Source organism: Scatophagus argus, chromosome 10 (assembly GCF_020382885.2).
Source record: "Scatophagus argus isolate fScaArg1 chromosome 10, fScaArg1.pri, whole genome shotgun sequence".
NCBI classification, from domain to species: Eukaryota; Metazoa; Chordata; class Actinopteri; family Scatophagidae; genus Scatophagus; species Scatophagus argus.
In genome coordinates, this window is record NC_058502.1 from 1254286 (window position 1) to 1279367 (window position 25082).

At 44.4% G+C, this 25082-nt stretch overlaps 1 protein-coding gene, 2 long non-coding RNA genes and 1 other non-coding gene across 5 annotated transcripts; 3 read left to right on the forward strand and 1 right to left on the reverse strand.

Moving 5' to 3' along the window:
- Nucleotides 1-5706: 5706 nt before the first annotated feature.
- On the forward strand, nucleotides 5707-8231 carry ppp1r3ca (protein phosphatase 1, regulatory subunit 3Ca). Its single transcript, XM_046402424.1, has 2 exons — nucleotides 5707-5910; nucleotides 6268-8231. The coding sequence occupies exons 1-2, from the start codon at nucleotides 5897-5899 to the stop codon at nucleotides 7280-7282; spliced, it is 1029 nt and encodes a 342-aa protein (XP_046258380.1). The 5' UTR covers nucleotides 5707-5896; the 3' UTR covers nucleotides 7283-8231.
- A 393-nt stretch (nucleotides 8232-8624) lies between these two features.
- Nucleotides 8625-8730, forward strand: LOC124066559. The gene has a single exon (XR_006844628.1). It is a non-coding gene; the product is annotated as a U6 spliceosomal RNA (small nuclear RNA).
- LOC124066198 lies at nucleotides 8628-23127 on the forward strand. 2 transcript variants are annotated; one of them, XR_006844548.1, is made up of 3 exons: nucleotides 8628-8727; nucleotides 19987-19989; nucleotides 23117-23127. It is a non-coding gene; the product is annotated as an uncharacterized LOC124066198 (long non-coding RNA). The 2 variants fall into 2 exon arrangements; XR_006844547.1 differs by lacking the exons at nucleotides 19987-19989; nucleotides 23117-23127 and adding exons at nucleotides 9708-9713; nucleotides 11163-11174.
- Nucleotides 20930-24599, reverse strand: LOC124066197. The gene is made up of 3 exons (XR_006844546.1): nucleotides 24423-24599; nucleotides 22476-22678; nucleotides 20930-22042 (listed from the first exon to the last, which is right to left on the reverse strand). It is a non-coding gene; the product is annotated as an uncharacterized LOC124066197 (long non-coding RNA).
- Nucleotides 24600-25082: the final 483 nt, after the last annotated feature.

Sequence of the window (25082 nt, forward strand, 5' to 3'; positions counted from 1 at the left end):
AGAATGCTGCATATGTGTCACACACTGCACGCTGTGTGTGTGTGCGTGTGCGTGCGTGCGTGCACTGGTGTGTGTCAGTCTGAGGTTAAAGGGAGGCACACACCTCAGCAAGCTGAAAGGTGACCGATGAAGACTTGACTTTTAGCCCAGTGTAACAGGAATGAGAGCGACAGCTGCAGATGGAGCAGGAACGCTAACTTCATCATGGCCTCCAGCTGAAATCAGCAACACTTCCTGCCTCCGGTGCTCTCTGAAGTTCCCGGTATTCACCCAGGCCAGGTACAGAACCTCAGGCTGCACACCTGAGACCGGGACCGAACGCTGGTGACGACTCTGCAAATACTGCAAAATGTTTTTTTCATTTAATGTAAATGTTTTAGAAACTATTTCCTGCTGCATCATTTCTATAAGACTGTGATTAGGCACACTTTAGTTAAGGGTCCAGTGTGGAGGATTTAGTGGCATCCAGTGGTGAAGCTGCAGATCAGAACCAACTGAACACCTTTGGTGTTGTGTGGAAGTTGATTTTTATCATCGAGAGCAGTTCAGCAGCAGAGAGGAGGAAGAGGACACATTTCCTTTAATTTAATGTTTGGAGGTCTGTAGTCCACAACAATGAGTTAATATTTTGTAATGTCCAATGACCCGTCAGTTGGCCGAGTGTTGATCAAAGCTGGACTGGATCTGTCCTCTGAAGTTAAACTCAGGACGGGGTTCAGGTGAGGTGAGGGCTGCAGATGCTGCGGTTGGCCAATTGCTGTACAAAAGTCCTGCTGGCCTATAAGAGCAGACCTGTGTGCTGTGCCGTGAGTCGTGGAGGTGTGTTCAGGGTCACGCCGGGTCAGCTGGCAACCCACATTCTCTCTGCGGTGAACAGCTAAACGTTTACAGAGCTCATAAAATATCAGGAAAATCATTCCTGGAGGCTGCATGCAGGATTGTGGTGTCTGAAGAGACAAAATGAAACTTTTTGTCTCACTGACGTCAAAGCAAACATTAAGAAAAGCATTCACCTGGCTGCCGGCACCTACCTGTGTGAGCTCGCTCAGACTGCAAGTCGTTCATAAGAAATATACCTGATGTATTAATGCAGCTGTGCCCAAGTCTTGTTTTGATAATCAGAATATGAATAGTAGGATCAATACTACTACTATATGAATAGTAGGACTTTAATAACGTCTCATTGTAAACACACAGACAGCTTTGCAGCTCTAACAGCTTCCACTCTTCTGTGAAGGCTTTCCACAACATGTTGGAGTGTTTCTGTGGGAATTTGTGCCCATTCATGCAGTAGAGCATTTGTGAGGTCACACACTGATGTTGGACCAAAAGGCCTGGCTCACAATCTCCGTTCCAGTTCATCCCAAAGGTGTTGGATGGGGTTGAGGTCAGGGCTCTGTGTGGGCCAGTCAAGTTCTTCCACACCAAACTCATCCAACCATGTCTTTATGGAGCTTTGCTTTGTGCACTGGGGCACAGTCATGCTGGAATAGAAAAGGGCCTTCAACAAACTGTTGCCACAAAGTTGGAAGCATAGCATTGTCCAAAATGTCTTGGTGTGCTGAAGCATTAAGATTTCCCTTCACTGGAAGTCAGGGGCCGAGCCCAAACCTGAAAAACAGCCCCATGCCACACCTGAATTCAATCATAAAGAGGAGTGTCCCAATACTTTTGTCTGTATGGTGTATATCAGTATTAATGATAACCATAATATCTGACAAATTAAATATTGGAATCATGTCAATAATATGTTTAATGTTACACTAAGTTAAAGATGAATGAAAAAGACTTATAGCTTTGCTGTGAGTCTGCATGTTGAAAGTTCCATTGAATTCATTTCTGTCACAATGACCCAAATAACTTCACATGAAATGGAATCATGACTATTTTTATTCTGGCGATCGTGCTGGAATGCCTGACATGACACCCTGCTCTGCTGAGTCTAAGTGCTTGTGGGAAATGGGTTCATACATCAGAGAAATCCAAGTCACGTGACAGCAGTCAGCCAATCGCAGAGCCTGGCAGCTCTGCTGATCCCTTTTGTCCGCCGGCCATCGAGTGGTTATCACAGCAGCAGTGCCAACTGGCCGTCTGGAGATCAAACAAAAGCCAACAGTGTCACAATGTCTCTCCATTGCTGTCTCTGTCCCTCTGATACCAAAAGTGTCTCAACCTTCCTGTCATCCTCAGCTTTCTGTTGTAATGTTGACATTTCCAAACAGACTGAAAAGAAGAACATTTACTGTCAGGTTTGCAGTAAGAGCAGAAACTTTTGTCTGAAATCTCACCCTGGTCACACAAAGCGGAACATGAAGGTGCTCAGATGAAGTGAACGTTAACACAACACGAATCTGCAGCGTTACAAAGAGCATGCAGCGTTCAGACGCATCGGGCAAATATCACAGCTGTGCTATCCTTTAGCTTTCAGGTAGTAACAAAGATGTTAGAATAATAATAAAGTGTCTGAAGGAGTACAAAAACTATGGCATAAATGAAAATAAAGTATAAGTAATTCTAACTCTAAGAATATGCAAAATATTTAAATGTACTATGCATACTCTACAAGTAAAAATACTTTAGATTTCCACCCCGAATGTCTTTTTGGCTTCCATTTTTCATGTTTTAGTTTCTCCGTGTTGTTTTCCATGTGGCAGTGATGTAACAGTATATTTACAAATGTTGACCTTATCGCTAATCTTTAATATTTACACCTTATCATCCCTGTTTCAGTGTTTGTGGGTCTGAATTTCTGCTTTAGCAATATGTACACAAGATGTGCCAGTAAAGGTCATCGAATTCGAACTGCAATAGAGAAGAGATTAAATGACAAGTGAAAAGCTCCAACAGAGAGAACAAAACTGAAATGTTTCAAAGGCTAATGGGTTTTATACAACACATCCACTGCTGATATTTATTCTAAATATTAATCGGTTCTTCTCCCTGCTTTTACCCTGCTGGGACTCGGACCCCCACAGAAACATGAGGGCCCCTGAAAAGGTGCAGTGTGGGGGCCCTGCACATCCTCTGTCTCTGTTCTACACAAACACATGGAGGCGGCTGTCACTGCAATCCGCATCATCCTCTTCCTCACGGGTGGTGTTGGTTGTAGTTCCAGCTGTGGCGGCCAGGGTGTTAGACACTCCGGGTGTTAGACACTCCGGGTGTTAGACACTCCGGCTGTTAGACACTCCGGCTGTTAGACACTCCGGGTGTTAGACACTCCGGGTGTTAGACACTCCGGCTGTTAGACACTCAGGGTGTTAGACACTCCGGCTGTTAGACACTCCGGCTGTTAGACACTCCGGGTGTTAGACACTCCGGGTGTTAGACACTCCGGCTGTTAGACACTCAGGGTGTTAGACACTCCGGCTGTTAGACACTCCGGCTGTTAGACACTCAGGGTGTTAGACACTCCGGGTGTTAGACACTCCGGCTGTTAGACACTCCGGGTGTTAGACACTCCGGGTGTTCGACACTCAGCCAGCAACATCTTTTTCTCTTTTCTTTTCCGCTATCTCAAATTGTGTGCAGATCCTGACATGACGCTCGTATCCCAGATATTTTAACTTCACCTTTGGACAGTGGGAGGAAGAGGAGACGCGTCGGCCATCTTTAAATGTGTTCACGACCAGTGAGCCCTGCCGAAATTAAGAATTCATAACAGCGGATTAATTAAATGACAAATCAATCAGTCAGTTGACAACACTTTTGGTATTCATCAAACCAAAATAGCAGAAATTCTCTGGTTCAGCTTCTCAGTCATGAGGATAGTAAATGAAGGTCTCTGAAAGGTTTGGAAAGTTTCCTCAGTCTCTGGGAAGGAGTGATCACCTTTGACACTGTTTTACAAACCATAAATTCATAATGAAAACACTGGAAGCTCCAGCCTTGTGCTCGATGGCTACTGTGACAGATTCTCCCTTTTTGTAAACTTCCTGATCAACATGACCACAAATGTGCAATAAGGAGTGAAGAAACACGTCCTGAGCGAAGGGGACGTAACTGCTCAGTCCTGCTGTGGTCCCAGTGAACGGGATTTAACTTCAGCTTCATCCCAACACGCACAGCTTTCGGCTCAGTATGGTTTCAGTTCGTTTGTCTTGTCTGTGTGCCATAAACTCTGCATGCTGATCCTTACAGAGAGGACTACATGTCCACCAGATTTCAGCCAACAGAAGACATTTTAGTTCCTGACACGCCTCACAAACAACAATGCGGGCAGAAACAAACAACAAAAAGTTGGACATAAACAATCAAATCATGAGAAACTGCACTGGAATATTTGTTTTCTGATGCAACCCTGAGGCCACGTTGCGATTGATCAGCCACACGAGGCTGATTGTTGTCTTAATGGTCATGTGAAAGTAGCATGTTGGAGTCTAAAGTCTCCCTGCAGACGATGCATTGAGGCATGCTGAGGGGGAAACCCTTCAGAGGACTCGTGCACTCTCACCCCGAGGTTCACCAAGGCCAGAGAACAGCCCGTGCCCAGCTCTGATTCAAAGGAAACTCCAGTCAAACACCTTGACTTCAATCAGAGTTCAGACTTTCTATATGAAACTGAATAAATCTGGGATTTCGGAATGAGATGGGACTTGTTCAGATGAACAACTTTTAACACAGTCGGTCCCACTTTGTTCTGGGTTTAGTTTGGAGCAGCAGCCTCTTGGCTGCACAAACAGCAGCTTGTTAAGTAACGATGAGAAAATGTGGTGAGGATGACCCTCAGCTGACGTTTCACAGCTTGGCCCGACGAATTATTTTCTGGTAAACAAGTTTAAAAGGAAAAGGACACGCTCACTGACTTCTGTTGTTAAAAATCCTCCCTGATGGGCCTCAAGTCTCCAGTTAAATTCAACTCTGCTCCGTTTTTTTGGGGAATAATGTTTAACTCACAGTGAAAATCAATGAAGCAAATAAGCTTTAAAAATAGCATCTGTGTCAACATGTGTGGAAACCAAAACGATGACAACTGTGACCAAAAGAAGCTTCTGACTGTTTTACTTTAAACCTTTCATCTGTTTAAACTCAGCAATAAAGTCCTCATTTAGATTCATTCTAAAGTGTTTTTTTTATTTTAATTGAAGTGAAGTTGGCTGCGAGTTCAGATGATTAGCGTCGTTAATCATGACAGCGTTAAAACGGCATCAGATAAATCACATCAGCTCAAATCATGACCCTCATTAAAATCTGAAAAGTAGACTGATTTCATTTTGTTTTACCAAGAAATTTTTGTGTTGTCCTTCTATATGTATATTCTCTGGGTATACATTTTAAAGAATCTCTTTGCTGTATTAAAGATTTCTGCATAATATTAAAAAAACATCATTAAGCTGATTCTTCTTCTGAGAATCCTTTTTTAAAAAAATGTTTAAATCATTTCCTTTAACAGATTCCACTTTTCTTTCTGCAGCGTCACTGTGACTGAAATAACGCTGCAGTGGTTTGTTACGGAGTCCCAGCTCACACCAGTCTGCTGTGATTAATGTGAACATCATCTGCAGCACCAGCAGGGGTCCATCATGTTTCTCAAATAGCAGCTGATGCAACAGGCTGAGGCATCCCAACCACGAGCCCCATGCAGGCGGCACTCCCCTATCAGCTGGCCAGCATCCAGCCCAGCTCTGTGCTGATTGGTTGGCAGGAAATTCCACTAACTTCTCATTGGCTGTGCTAGGAACCATATGACAGCATATGCAAATGGTCTCTATGTGGCAGTTGAAATCCCTGCGTGCTGAGCCATCCGGGCAGTGAAAGGCAGGAAGACAGCAAGAGAGGTGGAAGAGAAGGGGAGTGACGACAGCATGCACTTTTAGAGAAAACTGCTCTACAGATTTCTGAAGTCTTTTAAAAAGCTCATCTCTTTTCTCCTCGGAGCTCTTTATCTCCACATTCCATGAGTGCTGCAAGGTAAGGAGTGAAGGCTTTGGTGTAGGTTATGCAAAAGTGACGCAGGTCATATCAGCGTGTAGAGAATATTGAACCATGTGTATCACTTTATGTTTAAATTACTTTGATCGTCACTACAGTTTAAATTTGATTTGATAAAAGACATGAAGTTAGCGTCTCGCTGACTGCAGAAACGACAAGTTTCATCGAGTCAGAAAATGAAACTGCTTCCTATAAACACTGCACACTGTAGACGCTGTTCTGATCTCTCCTCCTCTGTCTCTTTCCACCTCCCGTTTTCTCTCCTTTTCCCTCTTTCTTTCTTCTTTTCTCCCCCTCCGTCTCACACCACCTCCCTTCTTCTCTTCCCTCCCTCAGTGTGCTCAGGTCTTTCAGCCCATCAGCAATGCCTGGTCCAGTTATGCCGATGGATGTGGCTATGAGATTCTACATCAGCCACTCCCCGCCCCCTCTCCGAGGCTTCCTCAGCCCGTACGAGGAGCTGCACAGGGCCAAGAACCGGGTCAAGCAGTCCACCACCTGCAGCCAGAAGCAGCAGCTTTACAAACCCCTGCGGCCCTGCCTCAGCAGCCAGCAGAAAGCGGTGGACGATGACGGCTGCGTCGGCTGGAACGGCGGCAAGGCTGGCAAAAAGAAGGTCGTGTTTGCAGACTCGAAGGGCATGTCCCTCACTGCCATCCACGTCTTCTCCAAGTTTGACGATGAGCCCTATCGAGACAAGCGTCGTGGGGGAATCACGGAGGAGCTGCAGTTTGACATGACAGACTTGGAAACGGCCACGATGGATCTAAAGATCAGCTCTGTTCGCAGCCTGGCGCTGGACTTCAAACAGCCCTCCGCTGACTACCTGGATTTCCGGAACCGCCTCATTCAAAACTCGGTCTGCTTGGAGAACTGCTCGCTTCAGGAGCGCTCGCTGACCGGCACCATCAAGGTCCGGAACGTTGGCTTTGAGAAGTCTGTGCAGCTGCGTGCCACTTTCGACTCATGGACCAGCTTCAGGGACGTCGAGTGCACCTTCATGAACAACATCTACAGCTGCCAGGATACTGACACCTTTGCATTCGTCTTGGAGCTGCCCACCTACATCCCGCCACAGAATCGGGTCGAGTTCTGCATCTACTTCAAAGTCCAGGACCAGACCTTCTGGGACAATAATGACGGCAAGAACTATGCTCTGAAGCACGTTGGCTGGAATGGAGAGGACATTGTGATGCCTGCTGAGCAGAAGAAGCCTTCAGAACAGAGAAATGGGAGTATGAAGCTGCTGGAAGTGGAGTTTGATCAGTTTGGCAGCCCACGCATGTCCAGCGGACTCTTTCCTGGCTGGCAGAGCTGGGGTCAGATTGATAACACTGTGCCTTATTGGTGAAGACAGGCTGTTGAGCAGACACTGACAGGGCATTCAGTACAAATCCAGCTGTGGGTCAGAGCCTGCGCTGGCTCTCGGCCAGAATCTAAACTGAAGCAAACAACCCCTGCTTTTTTAGCAGAGGAAGTTCACAAACCAGACAGAAACCTAACTGTAACGTGCTCAACTGACCTGCTTTTTGCTGTAACGTGGGCATACTGCCTGAGAGACTTGATGAGCTATGGCTGGAGGATGTGGGTTAAATGTGGAAATGTTGTTTTTTTTAATTCCTCTTCTGTAACTTACTGAAGTGCATCAGAGTGCCTGTCCACTAAAATACAGACTATTTGTTAAATATGCACTGATTAAGATGTCCCTCTCAATGTGATGTCTGTATACTGAAAAGATTTAGTCCTTCATATTGAAGGGAAAGGACAGGGGAGTGCATGGCAGAAGCAAACCCAGCTGATTCATTTCTAATGAAAAATACACACTAAACATTTGCACCTTCAAAGAAGAAAATGATAAAACATGATTCAAATGGCCTTAATTTTGAAATTTGAGTCATGCAGCCCTTTCTTTCCCTCCATGTAAGTTGCACGTCTGTCTGATGAAAAACGATTGGCTGATGTAATTCTGAAGTAAGTTTGTTCAGGAACTGAGCTGCTATCAACAGGAGAGAATCTGCATGTGATTGGTCGTCTTGAACGGGGAAGGTGTTTGGAAATTCCTGTGGTTACCGCATGTCAAGAAAAGAAATGATGCAAAGATCGAATGTTTTTATTTGCTTGAGTCCACAAGTGCAATTATGTGATGAGTGTACAGTATGTGTGGGGTTTTTGTTTTTTCTCACAGTAAAGAAAGTTTGTATGCCAGCATTTCGTTTCACTTGAAGGTGTGTGTTGCTCACACACACCACATCAGTCATGGATTTCCTTTTCAGAAATAAATTTCTATATTTGTGCTAAAATATCTGACTCCTGGCCCTTTTGTTATGGTAGATTTGGTACAAATTTTAATCATTTTTTAAACAAATACTCGATGTTGTGATGAAAATGATTACATATTTAATATTTAAACAGACAATAATGAATAAAAGTCAAAACAACGGGTATGGTTTAATATTTTCTTTAGTATTTTTCAGCCCTCACGGTATCTCACACACACACTCATTTCCCAGTTCACATATAAATAAAATTACAGTTAATCATTCAAATATAAACAAACAAGTAGGTCATTCAATACGCTGATGAAAGTAACAGCCAGTCAGTTATTCACGGTCTGTGATGCTGTTAAACGCTGATGACATAAGTGATGTTTGTAAACACTTGAGTGGAAAAAAAAGCTTGGTGTTTACAAACTTGTGTTACTTCGGTAGCACATATACTAAAATTGGAACGATACAGAGAAGATTAGCATGGCCCCTGCGCAAGGATGACACGCAAATTCGTGAAGCGTTCCTCATTGTAGGGGCAGTCGTGGATCAGCGGTTAGGGTGTCGGACCCGTAACCGGTGGATCGCTGGTTCGATTCCCCGTCCCGGTGTCCATGGCTGAGGTACCCTTGAGCAAGGTACCTAACCCCCACTGCTCCCCGGGCGCTGCACGCGGTCGCCCACTGCCCCGGGTTTGCTGTGTGTGTGTGCACGTCACTTGGGTGGGTTAAATGCAGAGCATGAATTTCATTGGAGTGAGTTCCCTCCAATGACAAAATATGTCACTTTCATCTTTAATCTTTAACTTAAACATCTGAGCATCAAAAGAGAAAATCAGGCCCTTATTTGAGAGACTTTATTATTAGACACAGAAGCATGTCTGACACAGGCCGGATCCACTCCTCTCTTAACCATTTTTTTATATATATATATGCATATCAATTTTGTCTGCATTGATATGCATGTAATATAATGCATTGTTGTTTCACATTAAAAGACTCAGATAGAAGAAAAAAGTGAAAGTTTTTGTTTTGAAACAACTACAGGAAATAACTTGAGACTTTCAACTTTCAAATGTTAAGCTAAGTTAAGTCCAATCAATTTGCATATTTGTGTATTTGTACTTGTATGATTGTATATAGTTGACACAGTCGGTTTGTAGGACACTCCACCTCTGGAACAGCGCGACCATGAATACGTCCCACACACACAACTCTCCCTTATGCATTTAGAATTAAATTCTTACGTTACACAATTTCCTTTATTTTTGCAAAATAATTAAACTGCAAACACCCTTGACTCCAGCCTCTGCAGTTAAACACAGTTTAATAGTAATCACAAAAACAGAAAGCCCTCCATTTGCTGTACATTTGGGATGAGGGGGAAAGCAGGAAAAGCCTGCAGGCTTTACTCACACTCATTTCAGCAGGAAGAATGTTCACTCTCTGTCTTTGGCATGCACAAAGGAAGGACCGCAGGCTGGCCTCAGATGGCCTTCTGAGGCCTGAAAAGTTTATTGTGGATTTAACTCTTACAGTACAAGCTCAACATTACTGTTCTGGGTATTTTTCTTAGAATCTTTACTCAGAGCACTCAAGAGAACCATGACATAACATTTCCATGAGTCAGAGCAGTAGTGTTTTGGCTGATTACCATGTCGGTGATAGTTGGAACTGATCTCCTGCTTCCGATGTCTGTGCAGATTATGATTTTAGGGTGTTTCAATGGCTTTAAGAATTTGAGTCTTGACTTCAGTTTTGCTCCAGTGTCTAAAAAATAGGTCATGGCTGATCGGCTGATCATTGGAACATCATATGTAATAGTGGCGGCAAATCTTGTTCCGTGTACAGGCTACCTGTGAAACCCAACTCCAAAGTGCTCTTGGTTCAGGCAAGTCCGAGTCCACACAACTAAGGGTGCAGACAATATCCCTATCGCTATAAAACACATAACAAATGGCGTTTCACTTGCAACTAAAGATTTAGATTGGTATGTGATGTCATATCTTTGGGATAAATAAAGTTAATAGGGGTATTAAATAAACATGATTCAACCAGTGTAATTCAAACTAACATTAAACTGTACCATTCATTGTCCTTAAAACCTAATTAGGTGTTAGGAGGAAACTGTTGGAACAAATAGCATAAATTACATGGATTAGCAGTGGCTGCTAACCTATTTGTCATCAGGGGACTCAGGGAGCCGACGGAGTCAAGTTGGAAAAACTTCCCGTGTGGCCGCAAACACCCAACCCGGCTCAGTTCATCGACCCCTGCTGATTCTTTGGCTGTAACCAAATAAACTGAACGAACAACCGCTTAGAACGAATGGGGTATAACGAGATTATGAATGGCGCCATTTATAATTTTGTATTTCTATGGGTTGATAACATGAAGTGCAGCCAAGCATTTTTTTCCAGGGGTGAATCGGGCCTGGAGTCCTGCTCCCCCTCTTCTCACTGTGGGGTTGACTGTGGAAAATGGAAAAGCTGATCCCACATCAGCTTCAAACTCAACCCACCCCTCAGGCTGCAGCTCCCCTCCACCTGCTGGCTGATGGAGCCACATTCCTTTGATACCTGTAATTTCCTGATGGATCAGGGCAGATGATCTTTCTGTCATTCCTTGTGCATTCATATGTAAGTGTCTGTTTCTACAATGAATTCACTGTCCTTCTCCTCTACTTGGCCTGCTCTCATTTCCTGATCTCTGTTTGGTTTTCCTGTTTACATTTCTTTCTGTCTTAATAGAGGTGAATGTCAGTAAGGAATGAAGGAAATACTGAGTCACTTTACCAAAAGCACGTCCTCTCCTGCACTACCAAACCCCTGGCACTTTGATGCCTTTTGTGTTCAATGATACGTGTGAAAGTGTTGCAACATACAAATATCCTGGACTGGGAGAAGGGCGGCACAGGACAGTAGATTTTGTTTTTTTGGCTGGTATCATGAATGAAAGATCAAATCAGAAATTGATTTTCTCATATCATCAGGACACAAAGGACAAAGTCATGCTATTTATTTTTTTAAGATCATTCCACATTTTGGAATTTCCATTGAAATGCTGCACAAATGCCAGTAGGAAATCCCTTCAAGTGAAAACACAGTGGAGCAGCTGAGTTTTAAAAGCTGCATATTTCATCATCAGGCATCGTTGGTGCTCATCAGAAACCCCATCAACTCCTCCCGACTCTAATCTCTTTCCATCTGTTGAGTTACAGTAATCAAGAAAAGTATTTCTGCTCACTTAGCATATAGTTTCTCTGCCAGCCAAGAAATGTGCAGGTGAAGTCACATGTAGCTCCTGGTCTACCGCTGGTCAAACATTAACGGAGGCCGGGCAGCATCCAGAGAATGACTGGACCCAAATGATGCAATGAGGATGTAAAGACAGAAGCCTCCCATGCAGTGATGATAAGGTCACAAAAACAAATCCAAGCCTGTGAGACTGAAAGATTACGCAGAGTCGCATAAGGACAGCTCTTTGTCTTTATTTAGTAAAAGATGTTGCTTTCTTAAAGCTACAGAGGAACTTGTTGGGAAAAGCTGATCAAAATGATTCTAAATAGATTATAAAGAAGAAAACAGGATCACAAGAAAAAGCTTCCCAAAAGTGGAAAAGGCTTGGTGTTGTAAAGGATATGCTTCAGTTTTAATTAGTTTTATTTTTGGGCACAAAAACAAACCTTACAGTGAGGAATCACTGACTGTAAAGACTGTATTGTATTTGGGGCCAGTAAGAAAGAGAGACACGGAGACATGGAAAAAAAAACACTTGTGACTAATAAAGAAAATATTACCCAAAATATAAACCTAATTTGGGTTTCAGTTTCCTTATAAGGTTATCAGTGTTTGGCAGGACTTCCTGGTTCAGGGCCATGGGCCATGGGACTCGGGGTAGAGTTTCATCAGCTAAGGCAGCATATTCCTATCACTGGGAGGGGTTTCAGTCATGGTGCCACTGGAGACCAATAGATCCTGGAGTTTCCCTCATCTTTGAGAAGCATGGCAGCCACAAAGCAAACGTGTGTCAGGCCTCAGAGGTCGGCAGAGGATTGCTACAAGCTCATCGCTCAGTTTCTTAAAGATGGGTTGGGATACTCCGCACCACAGAAGGCCGGCTGGTTCTCCGTGGAAACTTGCAGCTTAAACCATGTGGGTTTAAGCCAGTCAGTCTGAAATGGCTGAGTTGGCATTCCTGTTGGCAATCAGTACATGATTCTGCCAGGTGATGACTTAATGTTGTGTCTTCATCAGACATGTGCCCACAGGACAACCGACCTGCTCTTTGTCTGCTACAAACCTAAGTGCTTTGGGCATCCAGTCCCCAAGATTACGCTTTGTCCAACAGGTGTAGAAGAAGACAGACATGCCGAGGCAGTGGTGTGGAAACATTCCACATGGGGCCTTGTTACCTCATGGTCCTGTGGCCAGCAGCCTCTTTTGGCAAATCCTCCACCTTTCTATCAAGTCCTGCTGCTTAAATGTGGCAGCTGGCACCCCATTCACTGAGCGAGTGGTGTTTATAATATAACAGAACAAGACCTGACATCCCGTGCCCCAAGGAGAGAGCTCAGAGAACCTGGGTTACATGTGTAACCTTCTGTTATCTCCCCTAAAAACAAATAAAACCATCAGCTATGTGTTCCTCATCTGAAAAAAGGAAGAGAAAACCAGGTGACCACGTGGACGTTGGTGTGGATGTGTGCCTCTTGTTTTGATAGGAGGTTAGTATAATAACTTTAGCATTTGTGCTACATACTGAGATACGTGTGGATGTGTGTGTGTGTGTGTGTGTGTGTGTGTGCTTGGAATTCACAAAGCCACAAATGAACTGTTTGTCTCTTCTGACTGTGTCTCTGTGTGGGTTATGCATGTTGTTTAAGTAGAAAGGTCAAAGGTCATGAGATAGGACGGCTCGGGCACGTGACCAGGCAGATAAGCAACCAGTCAGGACAGGTGGTATTATTTTAGTGTGTTTGTGTGTTTGATTAGGTCTTTTTTTTCTTTATGGATCGATCCTCAGGGGGTTTCATCAAGTCTGAGATTTTACTTGTGATGCTTCTAATATTCCTTTGGTTTCTGGTTGTCACACAACCAGTTGCTCTAAAGAAGAGGTTCTAATGAAAAGGTTTGATAATGAGCCTCGGAGGTGACTGTAAGGACATGCTGCTGTGCAAACTGTGAAGATCAGTCGAAACAAAAGTGGAAAGCAAGGCAAGGCAAGCATTCTGCTTTGAGACGAGATGAAATATGTGACAAAATTTCGACTTTTGAGGGATGCTGCCCACAAATCTTTAAGTGGAAAAATTTAAGGGGAATGAAAGGAAAAGGAGAAAGAAGGAGGGCTTATGAGAGGCACTTTGAACTGCATTTGAAATGCGCTGCATAAATAAAACTGGTTTGGCTTGAACAAACATGAGACAGGAAACTCTAAATCATTTAGATGATTATTACTCAAATTGTAGGATAATTCACTTTTTTCAGGGCATTTTGTTTTGTTTTTTCCCATAATATTGAGACATCCAGGTTGTTTTTGGCTTGGCTCGATTTCATGTTTTTCCAACACTTTGGGTTGAATCCTGTGGAACAAATTCAACACTTTAATTGGTTTCCATTGTAACAATGCGTTTGTTTTGCCAGTGGTTGGAAAGCTGTGTCAACATGCTCACCGCTGCTGCACAAAGAGTGATTGAGACAGCGTTAACCTCTACACACATGTATGAGCTCACGCACATGCACACGCTTTGATGTACGTGTGGAGACAAACACCAACACACACAACAGCACAGATTCATGGATTCACAAACAATAAAATCAAGAGTGCATTTCAACGGTCACCTGCACAACTCGAGTCTGAAGGACAGCAGCCGAGGCTCTGATTGTCCCTCAGTCCAGCCGCCATGTTTTAACTCCACGGTGCTCACCTGGATCGCAGTTTGCTGCTCATTTAAACTCTGTGATTTTGTCAGGCTAATCCGACTGGTACATTCCAACGTTTACAACCCCGACAATTCATGCAGATCTTTTTGGGATGTTGATTGTTGTCTAAAAAGTGGACACAACAGATGAAACAACCTGATATAATCTGCATTTGCATTTTCCAACAAGTCAGCTTTTTCTGTGTTACAATGTTACACAGTCAGAGCTGCTGGAAAGATGAGTTATATTCATGCATACATAAAACTTATTTAAATTATGAATCTATTATGGATCTGTCCAGGAGACAGTCCACAGAGATGCATTTAGAATTTTATAGATGATCTTTTAATTGCTCACAGGTTTGCTCGTGTGTGTCACAGCACAAACGTTCTGTTCTGCCGTGAGGAGGAGGAGTGTTAGCGGCGGTTAACCAGGATGGAAATAGTCTGTGTGTCGTCCACGTTGGTCTGCTGAAGAGCTGCTCGATGCAACAGAGAGTCAGTCTCTGAGCTGGACGCTGGCCACGACGGCTTGTCTGTACATGTAAGAGACATGTAGGCATGTAAGGAGGTCTGTGAGCCAGAAATAAACACACACACGCAGAGGAAATGCTATAAAAAGCAGCAAGATGCAAGTCATGACTCATCTTACAGCGTATAGAGAGAGTGAGGTAGAGTCATGAATAACTAAGGGTAATAACCAGGATTATTCTGCTAAAAGGCAGAAAAGCAAATACAAAGACGTTCTTGTTTCCACGCTGCTGGTTTCATCATGAAACCTGCTGCTGAGCTTCACACAGCACGACCTTAACACCTGCTGGGAACTGATTTCTGATAAAGAGAAATGTCTCAGCTTTGCAATCTATATCTTCTGAGAGAGTCATGCACTATTTGGAGCAAGCAGGAAGGTCGACAAGGTCACAAAGCAGACGAGGAGTTTCCTGTCTTGATCTTACTGCAGTTTAACCAGGCTGCATGCGGTTTGTGGTTTTGACCAGTATACCAAATTTGGGCAGAAAGTGCTGTCTCAGATACCAGATCAGCTGTGCAGTACTTAAACGTTTCTCCTCTGAACAGCAGCGAGAACTCAGCCTGCGTCAGAGTTTTAACTGAGCTGTGTTTGGCACTGTGAGCTTTCCTGGCTCAGGTTCTGCATCACACATGATAAAAGAGTTTACGGGGAAACCTGATTGGTACAGGCTTTCGTGGGGACCAGAGGAAACATAACTCCTTTGCTTCACTATAGTAACTTTCTTTGCTTCTGTTGCAGACAGAGGTTAGTGAGACTGGCCTCAGTCTATCTTCCCCACCTTCATATCTGACAGAAACCTTTTGGTTCAGTCTATTTGTGCACCAGATGAAAGCAGAGTGGGTGACTGCTGCCCAGTAGCAAACTGCTCCTCCAAAGAGCTTCTTCATAAAAGTTCAGCTACATGAAGCAGTAAAAAGAATGTGTAATGGCACCCTGTGTTTAATAAAGCTCACTGCTGCACGCTGTGACGTCAGCCAGTCAGCAGCACTTTATTAAACAGGCTGCCTGGGAGACATTAAAGCCTGCTGCCTCGGTTCTCCAAAGAGCCAGCGAGGAGAGGTACCAGCGGTGCCGGGTTAGGCGTTAGTGTGTGCACATCTTACTTATTGTAAAGTAAGATAAGATGTGTTCAAGTTGTCTCATGCAATGCCAACAAATCTGTCAAAACTTGTTTGGACATAAAGTTATTGTCAGCAACTGCAAGCATCTCCCACCAACAGAAGACACGGAGGAGACAACAAAGGAGCCGGAGACAAAGAAAACAGTATTACTGTCTTCGCTGTGTACTGACCACTTACCAGGGCTGCTCTTAAGTCCTCTGGTGTAAATCTGGGTCAGCTTTCATTTTCAGCCTTGTCTCATAGAAACTGTGTTTATCTGCAGCTAATTAACAACAGCTGATCCCTTCAGAGTGGAAACCTAATCCCAAGTAGTCACATATGCTGTTAACATAATGACAAAATGTAATTAATGTATGTGGCAAGTCACAAAAATGTTGATACAGAACATATAATAACATATTCACTGACACTGTTTGTTCTGTGTTCTTTAACCTAAGAAACAATGTTTTCCTTATCTTGGTGCTTTTGTTGCACAAACTGAACCACAGCCTGAGATGAAGGGTTTTGCTTCTTATTTCTCCAGGACTTCATCAGGTGTGACCTTAATTGATTGCAGAGTTAAAAGGACGTCCTCTTCCCCCCTCAGTTCACGTGTGGCTGCCGGACAGCATGCGAGGAGGTAACGCTGCACTGTGTAACATGTGCAGACAGTGCAGCGTGAAGACCCGGGTCAGGAGTCAGTGTCGAGGTCAGAGTCGGAGGTCACGACGCCAGTGTTTGAGCTTTCTTTCAGGTGATAACAGACAGTAAACAGTGAGTGAGTGGACTACACTGAGCTGTTAAACTCCATTTGTCAGAAATCAATAGAGGGTGTGAGGAGGGTGAGGGTTATCTTCATCCTGCTGGTCCAGACGACGTTTAAACGCATCGTTGTTTGACGATAAACACTGTGCGCTGTGAGGACCGCTCACTTTATGAGGTCATATGTATGTTTTACCATAGACAGAATTGTTGCTGTGTGTTTATGTTTGTGTATTTGTGTCTTCAGCTTTAAAGGTCAGAAACATTTTGCAGGAGATCACATTCCTCTGTGGAGAAAGACAGAAGAGGACGCTGATGGACTAAATCTCTGGCTTTTAGTCATTGGCATGAGCTTGGCACAGTGAAAAGCAGCAAGGCAGATGCTGGGCTGGACTTCTTGCAGTTGGACTGGAAGTAATTTTAGCTGGCTTGCAACGTTATGTCTTGTGTTTGCCCGTGTTAGTAAAGCTGTTGACTCGCTTTGATCATAAGCCAAGTGGGGTCCAGAACTTTAGCCAGTAAAGCAGACTCGTGGTATTCTGGACACATGACCTTCTCGTCGTCGTGTCCGCCTCTTTCAGCTCTGACTAGTCTTAAGTTCCCAGTCCGAAAAGCTCTGGTGGAGGGGCAGCAAAATGACAGAAATGTTCTCAACGTCCTGTAGGACTTCGACACACAGCCTCACTTCGTCTGACGTGAATGTGAAGACTATTGTCGCATTCTCGACTCAACACAGCTCCGGGTGGGTTATTTAGTTAGTTAGTTTCTGCGACTGTGGAATATGTCTGGAGTATCTGGAGGCTGAAGCATAAAAACTGTAGTGTTCTTTGGTCTGCAGTCAGCAGGCATCTCAATAAAAAACAGACGGGATAGAAAGAGCATCTGAGGCGCTCAGGCAGCCACCATCATTTATTCAGAGTGAAAACATTAACAGACGCAAAGCAGCTGGTTATCATAAAGTGGCTTGAGTGTCACTTGCAGACAGGCTGGCAGAGCTTTTGGTTAGTGCATGTGTAAATATTTGAAAGCGAAACACATTGCACGACAATCAGTTGACCCTGATAAACATTCATAAAACAGAGAAGAAACTAAATGAATAACGAGACGCACTGCAGCCTGGGGCTACAACACTGAAGCAGTCTTACAAAAAGGAAGATGACCCTGAAATGTTTCTGTTCACAAGCTGAAAAAGCCGCCTTAATTTATTTTTCTACAACCAGCTATCTGCTCATCTTCTGTTTCTGTTAGTTTCACCCGTAAAACCAGAAATAAACCCGCATGTCTGCATCTTGTTCTCCCTACAGTTGGTGACTTTCCTTGGAAACTGAAGCTCGTGACGCTGCAGGTTACTCTTCATCAGATATATTAAGCAATAGAGACACTTTTCAGAGAGAACACACTGAACCTCTTTCACATCGAGAAACATTTTTATTTTGGGTTTAGACTGAAACATCTCAGAAACTGTTGGATGAATTTTGTGCAGATATTCGTCCCCCCAGAGGATGATCCCCTGATGACCCTCACATAGGGACATGTCTCAGCAGCTATTGGACTGGTCGCTATGACAGATGATACAAATGTCCAAGTTATCCACAGAACGAATCCTTAGAACCTTGTTGATCTCCTGACTTCCTCCAGCACCTTCATTAGATGACGTCCAGTAGTTAATTACCGCACGCCTGTGAAGCTGCCGACGATTCAAACTCATTTCAAACTTTCAAACTGAACAACCAACAGACAGATGGAAAAGTATTTACATGCCAGCACCCTTAATTTCAGCCTGCGTCACACCTTTGTGACACACCTGGGCATCACAGTACCCTTTCACACTGAAGACAAAAGCCAGCTGCTAGTGGGTGTATTCAGTGTGAAAGGAATATTCGTGTTATTCCTGGTCACATCATAAGAGACTGTGACCTGGTCGCTGATAAGCAAAGCTGACAGGATAGTGAAGATCTGACAGAGGAATGGGTGGAGAAGCTGAGATAAAGATAATTTCATAGTCACAAAGGCTTCTCTAAATCATAACTGAACAGAGTTCACCTAATGTCTAAGAGTCTTCTTGGTTTTATCTGTTGGGTCGACTTATTCATAAAGATAATGTGGAGCTGCTGGGGTCAAACACGCACTTCAGCAGGTCAATGAGTAACGGCTACCACCTCAGAGTGTGATAACTGACTGCAGTAACTGCACATTTACACAGTACATTAACTCCACTGCACTGCAGTGTCACAGACTGGTACTTTAGTAGTAATGTTGAAACAATGTCACTGGGCTCTCTGGGCTAACTGGGCTAACTGGGCTAACTGGGCTGCTCTCTGTGCCCTCTGTTGGCAGGCTCACCAGGCTGAGATGGCTGGTAAAGGCACCAAATGAATGCGTAACATCAGTCTCATCTCTGCTGTCTCTGCTTCTCAGCACCACATTAATGTTTCTTCTCTTTTGTTTTTCCGTCTTGTTCAAACAGCGCAGCAGTTTCACCTGGAGCTCCTGTGGGTGTGAGATGCTGGTAAAACGCCTCCTTTCAGATCAGATAACTGATCTCTCTGATAATTTTAGACCTTCACACTCAACCTGTTCTTCTCCAGCTGACCTGAAAGCACAAGGTTGTCACCTGACAGCAAACTGAACTTCTTCATTATGCACACGTAGTTAAATAAAAGTGTTGAATGCAGGGTTTTTGAGTGTCTGAAAATCAAAGCGACTATTTGGCAGAGCAGTTGTTGTAATTGTTGTAAATGCACATGCAGGACATTTCTGTCCCAAAGGTATTTCATGTAATCTATAAACTGTTGTTCCTCTGTTCCGTCTGTTCCTGCTCTGGTGACACCCTGATGAGTTCTGCACTGACTTGTTCCTGTTAGTTTATTGCACCTGGTTATTAAAGTAATCCTGTCAGTTAATAACACACACGAGCACTCAGCGAACATTCTTAGGATCTAATAAAACCTAACGGCAGTTTGCTGAACATCCTACACCGTCTCATGTGTTGCAAGAATAAAACCATCTTCAGCATGATGGTCTCCTCCATGTGCCAGCCGAGGTCACCTTTAAATACGAGGAGCAGCTGTTCCTGTAGAGCGGCGGCCGCTGACAGGCTTCAGGAGTGTGCGACTGTAACGCGATGCCCCGGTGTAGTGCCGCCACGCCGGGTCCACGCTGTGAGCGCGTGATCAGCTGGAGAGGAGGAGGGGGACAGTGATGGGGGAGTGCTGAAAGATGACGGGAAGAGAGGAGGAGGAGGAGGAGCAGTAGGAGGTAGAGGACGGGGGAGGAATATAAGGAGAGCGCCGAAATGTGACACAGAACTGAACTGAGATTCACATTCAGAATGTCTCATAAGAGAAGGATCTTGTGGTTGATTGGTTCACGTTTGCTTTTCTTTGGGTGCTACTGAAAACACTCAGGTCCTGTCCAGGTCCTGGAAGAGATTCAGTAAAATCCAGACAACTTTCTGTGTCTGAAAAGGGACAGGAAGTTTGTGTGCGGCAGATGGGAAGCATTATTGTGGTGCAGTAAAGAGGATTTAGTCGTTATAAGTCACGTCAAGTCATGATATGTGATTAGAAGTATATGAGCTGTGCGAGGGACATGAAATGAAAATTAGCCCAATAGACAGCTGCTGATCTTTCATAAATGATTCATTTCCATGATTTGTTGTTTTGCAGAAGCACTAAACTAACTCCTCTGGTTGAGTATAAAAGGAAAATCATTAAATAGCCTCAGACTAGGGGCCATCAGAGAGAAAAAACATCCATTAGCCCGAGTAATGTAGGAGCGGGAGGGGCAGCACAGTCGCTCTTTTGTCCCTGAGAGGACGTTAATGGGGTTTTGTTGTGTCTGCTGTCAGAGAAATGTGACGAGGAAAGACTGAAAAGAAGCAGAATCCACGTGAGTCCAAATATCAGAGAGGAGACAAAGAGAACACACACACACACACACACATACACACACACACAGTGCTGTCCAAAATACCTTCACACGTGTATGAGCACTGACTCTTTTCCATAACACACCCTCCATGTGCTGAAAGAACCGAGTGCTGAAGAAGAAGAAGAATATTAAAAAAAAAACGTAAACAAACAAAGAGAGCATAATATGATGTGTTTATCTGCTGTATCTTTGTGGTTCCTGCTCGCACGAGGCCCTCTGATGTCACAAGACGAGGAACTGGTGTCACTGCGCTTCCTGTCCTCACGTGTTTCCTGACCTCCTTTCTTTGTCTCACCTGTCGTCTCCGTCCACCTTCCTGCTCCTGCCGTTTCCCGTCAGTTCAAGCCGTTTATATCCAGCCCTTTTCGGTCCTTGTGAGTCGGCTCTCCAGACTTTTCCTGCTCTTTGGGTTTGTTGCCTGGGATCGTCACGGTTTGTGGACGTCGGCCTGCGTCCTGCGTCCTGCGTCCTGCGTCCTGCGTCCTGCGTCCTGCGTGTTGCTGTGTGCACCGGTCAGGCTGATTATTTGTGTATGTTATCCTGGACTGTTCTGAATGTTACTCAGCCTCCACATTTTCAGTATAACTGAACACACACACACGTGACAAAATGCGACTGTGTGTAAATGCTGTGTATTCAGAGCAGAAAACAAAGTGTCAGAGGTCGGATTGTGGAAGAGGCCCAGTGAAGGACGTGGAGATTCGGATGTCTCTGTGAGCTAACGAGGCTGCTGGGACGCCGCTGCGTAACCCCGTAATGCCTGGCCTCCTTTTAATCTACACAATCCCAACGTCTTCATTTCTGACCAAATTATCAAAGGAAGACTACACACACTTTTTAGGAGAGCTTGATGTGAAGACAGTGTGTCCACCACTGAAGGATTTCTGCAAAATGTGTGCTTTAGTTTTTCTGTGAATTTCAGTGCAGGCCCGTTAAAAAAGATTTCAGATTTCACTTATTGTATCATACGGGTGGAGGTCGTTCACTTCTGAGTTTCTGTTGTGCTGCCACAGCAGGTGCACCGTCAGGTTGACTCGATGAAGAGGTGTTGAAAGTCACACAACACGGCGCTGACGCACACGTCCAGGACACAATGCGACAGGAAGCCACTTGGCAGGGATGGAAACTGGATGATGGAGAGAGATAACTTCCATACAATAAAAAATAAAAAACATGTTTAACCAATTCAAACTCTTAATTGTTCGTATTGTTTCCTCTCGCTGCTAAACTGTTCTCTGGAGGGAAAAACTTCTTTTTCAGGCCTCTGACACAAAGTTCAGCAACATGATGTGAGAAACAACTCGATCAGTTCATTCAGCACTTTAATTTCCCATAATAATAATAACCTGAATGAGACAGTGTGTGTCCACGCAAAGCGAGTGAGCCTCCGCCTTCCAAATTAACTTCATCGCTTCTCGTCCTCGCTCGTGTTCGGGGTTTGGAGCTCATCTGTGCGGTTAGCCGACATGTTCAGTCGCCGTTCTTCCTCTGCTCGCTGCTCGCTGCTGCAGTTCGGTGCTGTGCTTGACTCACTCCGTATGCTCCATCACATGTTCATGAGAAAATATGCTGCTTGTGCATGAAATTCATCATGTGCTTCTCTGTTCCAACAAAACATGAAACTCCTGTCACGGCGTGCTGCAGTACGTTTCCCTATATGTATACACTGAGTGCAGAATGTATCAGCTGTCGCAAGCCCATACATTTCAGTGTAACAAGTTGAGACAGCTCAGACAGGTGTGCGTGTGTGTGTGTGTGTGCGTGTGCGTGTGCGTGTGTGTGCGTGTGATAGATGTAGGCTGCGACAGATCAGGCGAGGTAGAGTGCAGGTTGTGTGAGGTGATGTCCTCAGCTGACCGTGAATGTCCTGCTCAGAGGACAGAGACAGAGGGAGGCAACACGAGGACAATCTCTGCCTCAGAACCTTCTGACCTCATCAGATTCATTCAAAAATGATCAACATCAAACATTTTAAATGAGTGATTGATAAATAAACTGCACAAATCCTTGATTTCTCAAACTGAGAGAACTTACTGAACGTTTTCAGAAGTTTCAGTGACGGCCGAAGCTTTAAATGGCCGCTGAACACCAACTCTGGGAACTTCAACAGCAGTCATCCACAAAGGAGGTCAAGTCAGTTTGATTTACATCACTCGTTCGACCCTCTGTCCTTAGACCCTCGAAGCGAGTGGGGAAAACTGGGAGAAAACCCAGAAGGAGCTGCAGAGGAGGAATTCCTGCAAAGGAATCACAAATTCTGATGACAAAAACATGCACATGCAGACTGAGTGAACGATGAAGGGACAGCAGGATCAGACGCCGGACTGAATAACCTGAATGTCCAAACACTCAGCCCCTGTGTTACAATGTGAAGATGTTGGAATATTTTAGGACAGCATTCGACCTTAACTTGTATGTGTTTACACTGCAAGGAGGAAGCTGATTGGCTGCAGGGAGAGTAAGACAGCAGTGCTGGGCTGCAGTCCAACAATACGGCTTTAACTGTTCACACGCTGAGGAAAGAGCAGAGGGCTGCAGAAATAACCAATCTGCTCTTTAATGTGGTTTATGGTGTCTGCCAAAATGAGCAACGTGCTGCAGCAAACCAAACATGATGAAAAACACGGATAAAGTAGGAGCGGGTTTTCGCTCTTGTGACAGTTAACGTGTGACAGTTTTCTCACGTCTTTAAAAGACTTTTTAAAGTTGGTTTTGTGGTGCGGCTGCCATCACCAACGTCTGAGTAAGAGCGAAACATGCCTCACCAGAATAGTTGAAACATGAATGTACTGATGTGACACAACACGAATACCTTTGTTGTGTGTACTTCCCACAGTGTGCTCGGAAACGCATACGTGAGCAGGCGGGTCGTGTCGGACGGCCCAGCCCTGCTCGCATCCAGCTGAAAACACCAGCAGGCTGGGACCAAACGCGTCAGCCATGATGTTGTAACCACACACAAACCAGCTGATGTCTTTTAATTAAACAGAACAACACTGCACACATCAGGGCCATGAGGGGCCACCAGATCTTTGAATGAGTCTATTGTCAGTGATTGTTTGATAAACACTGACGTGCCAATACGTGATCAATACATTAACTATAAATACGCATATAATATGCGTATAAACCCAACAGGAAGCAGATGTGAAAAACATGTTCTGAATGAACAACATACGACCCGGTTAATCTGACTTAATTCAGTTCTGTAAGGTGGCGTACCTTTGGCGCTCAGAAGCTGAATATGAAAAATCATTATAATTAAAGACGTCAACGTGGTCCACAGAGCAACAGTCAAATAATATGGAAAACGTGTTTACTTTAATAACTTCATTTTCGTGGCTGACAGCCAGCGGTCACTGCAACCTCTCCCAGCCGGCGCTCCAGTGACCAGGGCTGAGCCAAAAAGGGAAGGGAGGGGAGGGACCATGTCTTCTGTCCCATCAGGGCTTTCCCTCAGACTCCATTTAAAACTCCTACACTGCTGTGATCCATAAACGCACCACGACTGGCTCAGAGTGCACAGCTGGCAGCACAGTTCAGACATCTGCTCTACAAATCAGACGTAAAGTCAAATAAAATCTTTCTACTCCTCCTCTGAGAGAAAATCTTCTTTGACGTGTGTGTGTGTGTGTGTCCTACTGAACTGAATTGTTGTCAGTTCAGTAGGACAAGTCTCAGCCTGTTATGTAAGACATTCAGTCTATCCATAGTTACACAACACACACACACACACACACACACACATTCCCAGAGTATGATTGCAGTTACATGGAGAGGAAGTCACATCAGTGGTCAGTGATGCTGCACTGACTCCTGCTATCACAATAAACTGATTACTGAATACTAAAGATCAACTTTGTGTTTGGTACGCAGTTTCTTACCTTTTGACCAAATGCACATGAGACAGAAAACATCTTAATACTATCTGTGAGAAGAGAGTTAAAGCCGGGATCAGCAGGCCCATCAGTCCAATCTCACCTGACTGGATGGAGTCGCATCCCGTTTGTCTGCTGTGGAGTAACAGCACAAAAAATGCCAAGTTTCTTTGTTTTTTCTTTTGTTTTGTCTTTTTGAGTCATGCAATGTTAACAGCTGTTGAGAAACAGGTGGTGTCCACAGTGTCGCCGAGCATCAGGAGAAAACAGAGGAAGAGCACGTACAGGCTCTGTGTGATTTTTATTGGTTTTGTGGGCACACAGCAGACTTTGCATTGGTGGAACTCCAGCTCAAACAGAGAAACAAACTCACGTAACCTTGTGTGAAGTAAAGTCAACCTTTAATTTCCATTACTTGTTGACTGTGGCAGAAATTCAGCAAAAGGTGACCCATGTTAAGGATGATGATGATGATGATGATGATAACATGCAGGCCTCGAGGTTGCGACCATCACTGCCTGTTTTCCCTGCTCAGTTAAAAACACCTGAAAGTCACAGCAGCCACTGGAGATCGATGAAATACGCTATGCTCTGACTCCACAGCGAGGGTTTCTGTTCATATGGAGGCTTGTTTTAGCTGCCGGCTCGTCTCAGTGGTTTTCTGTAAAATGTCAGGTCAAGAGATTCAGAATGATGGATGTGGGCTCCACATGTCCGTGTGTCCCGCGAGGCATGTGGCGCTTATGGACGGACACACTGGTTT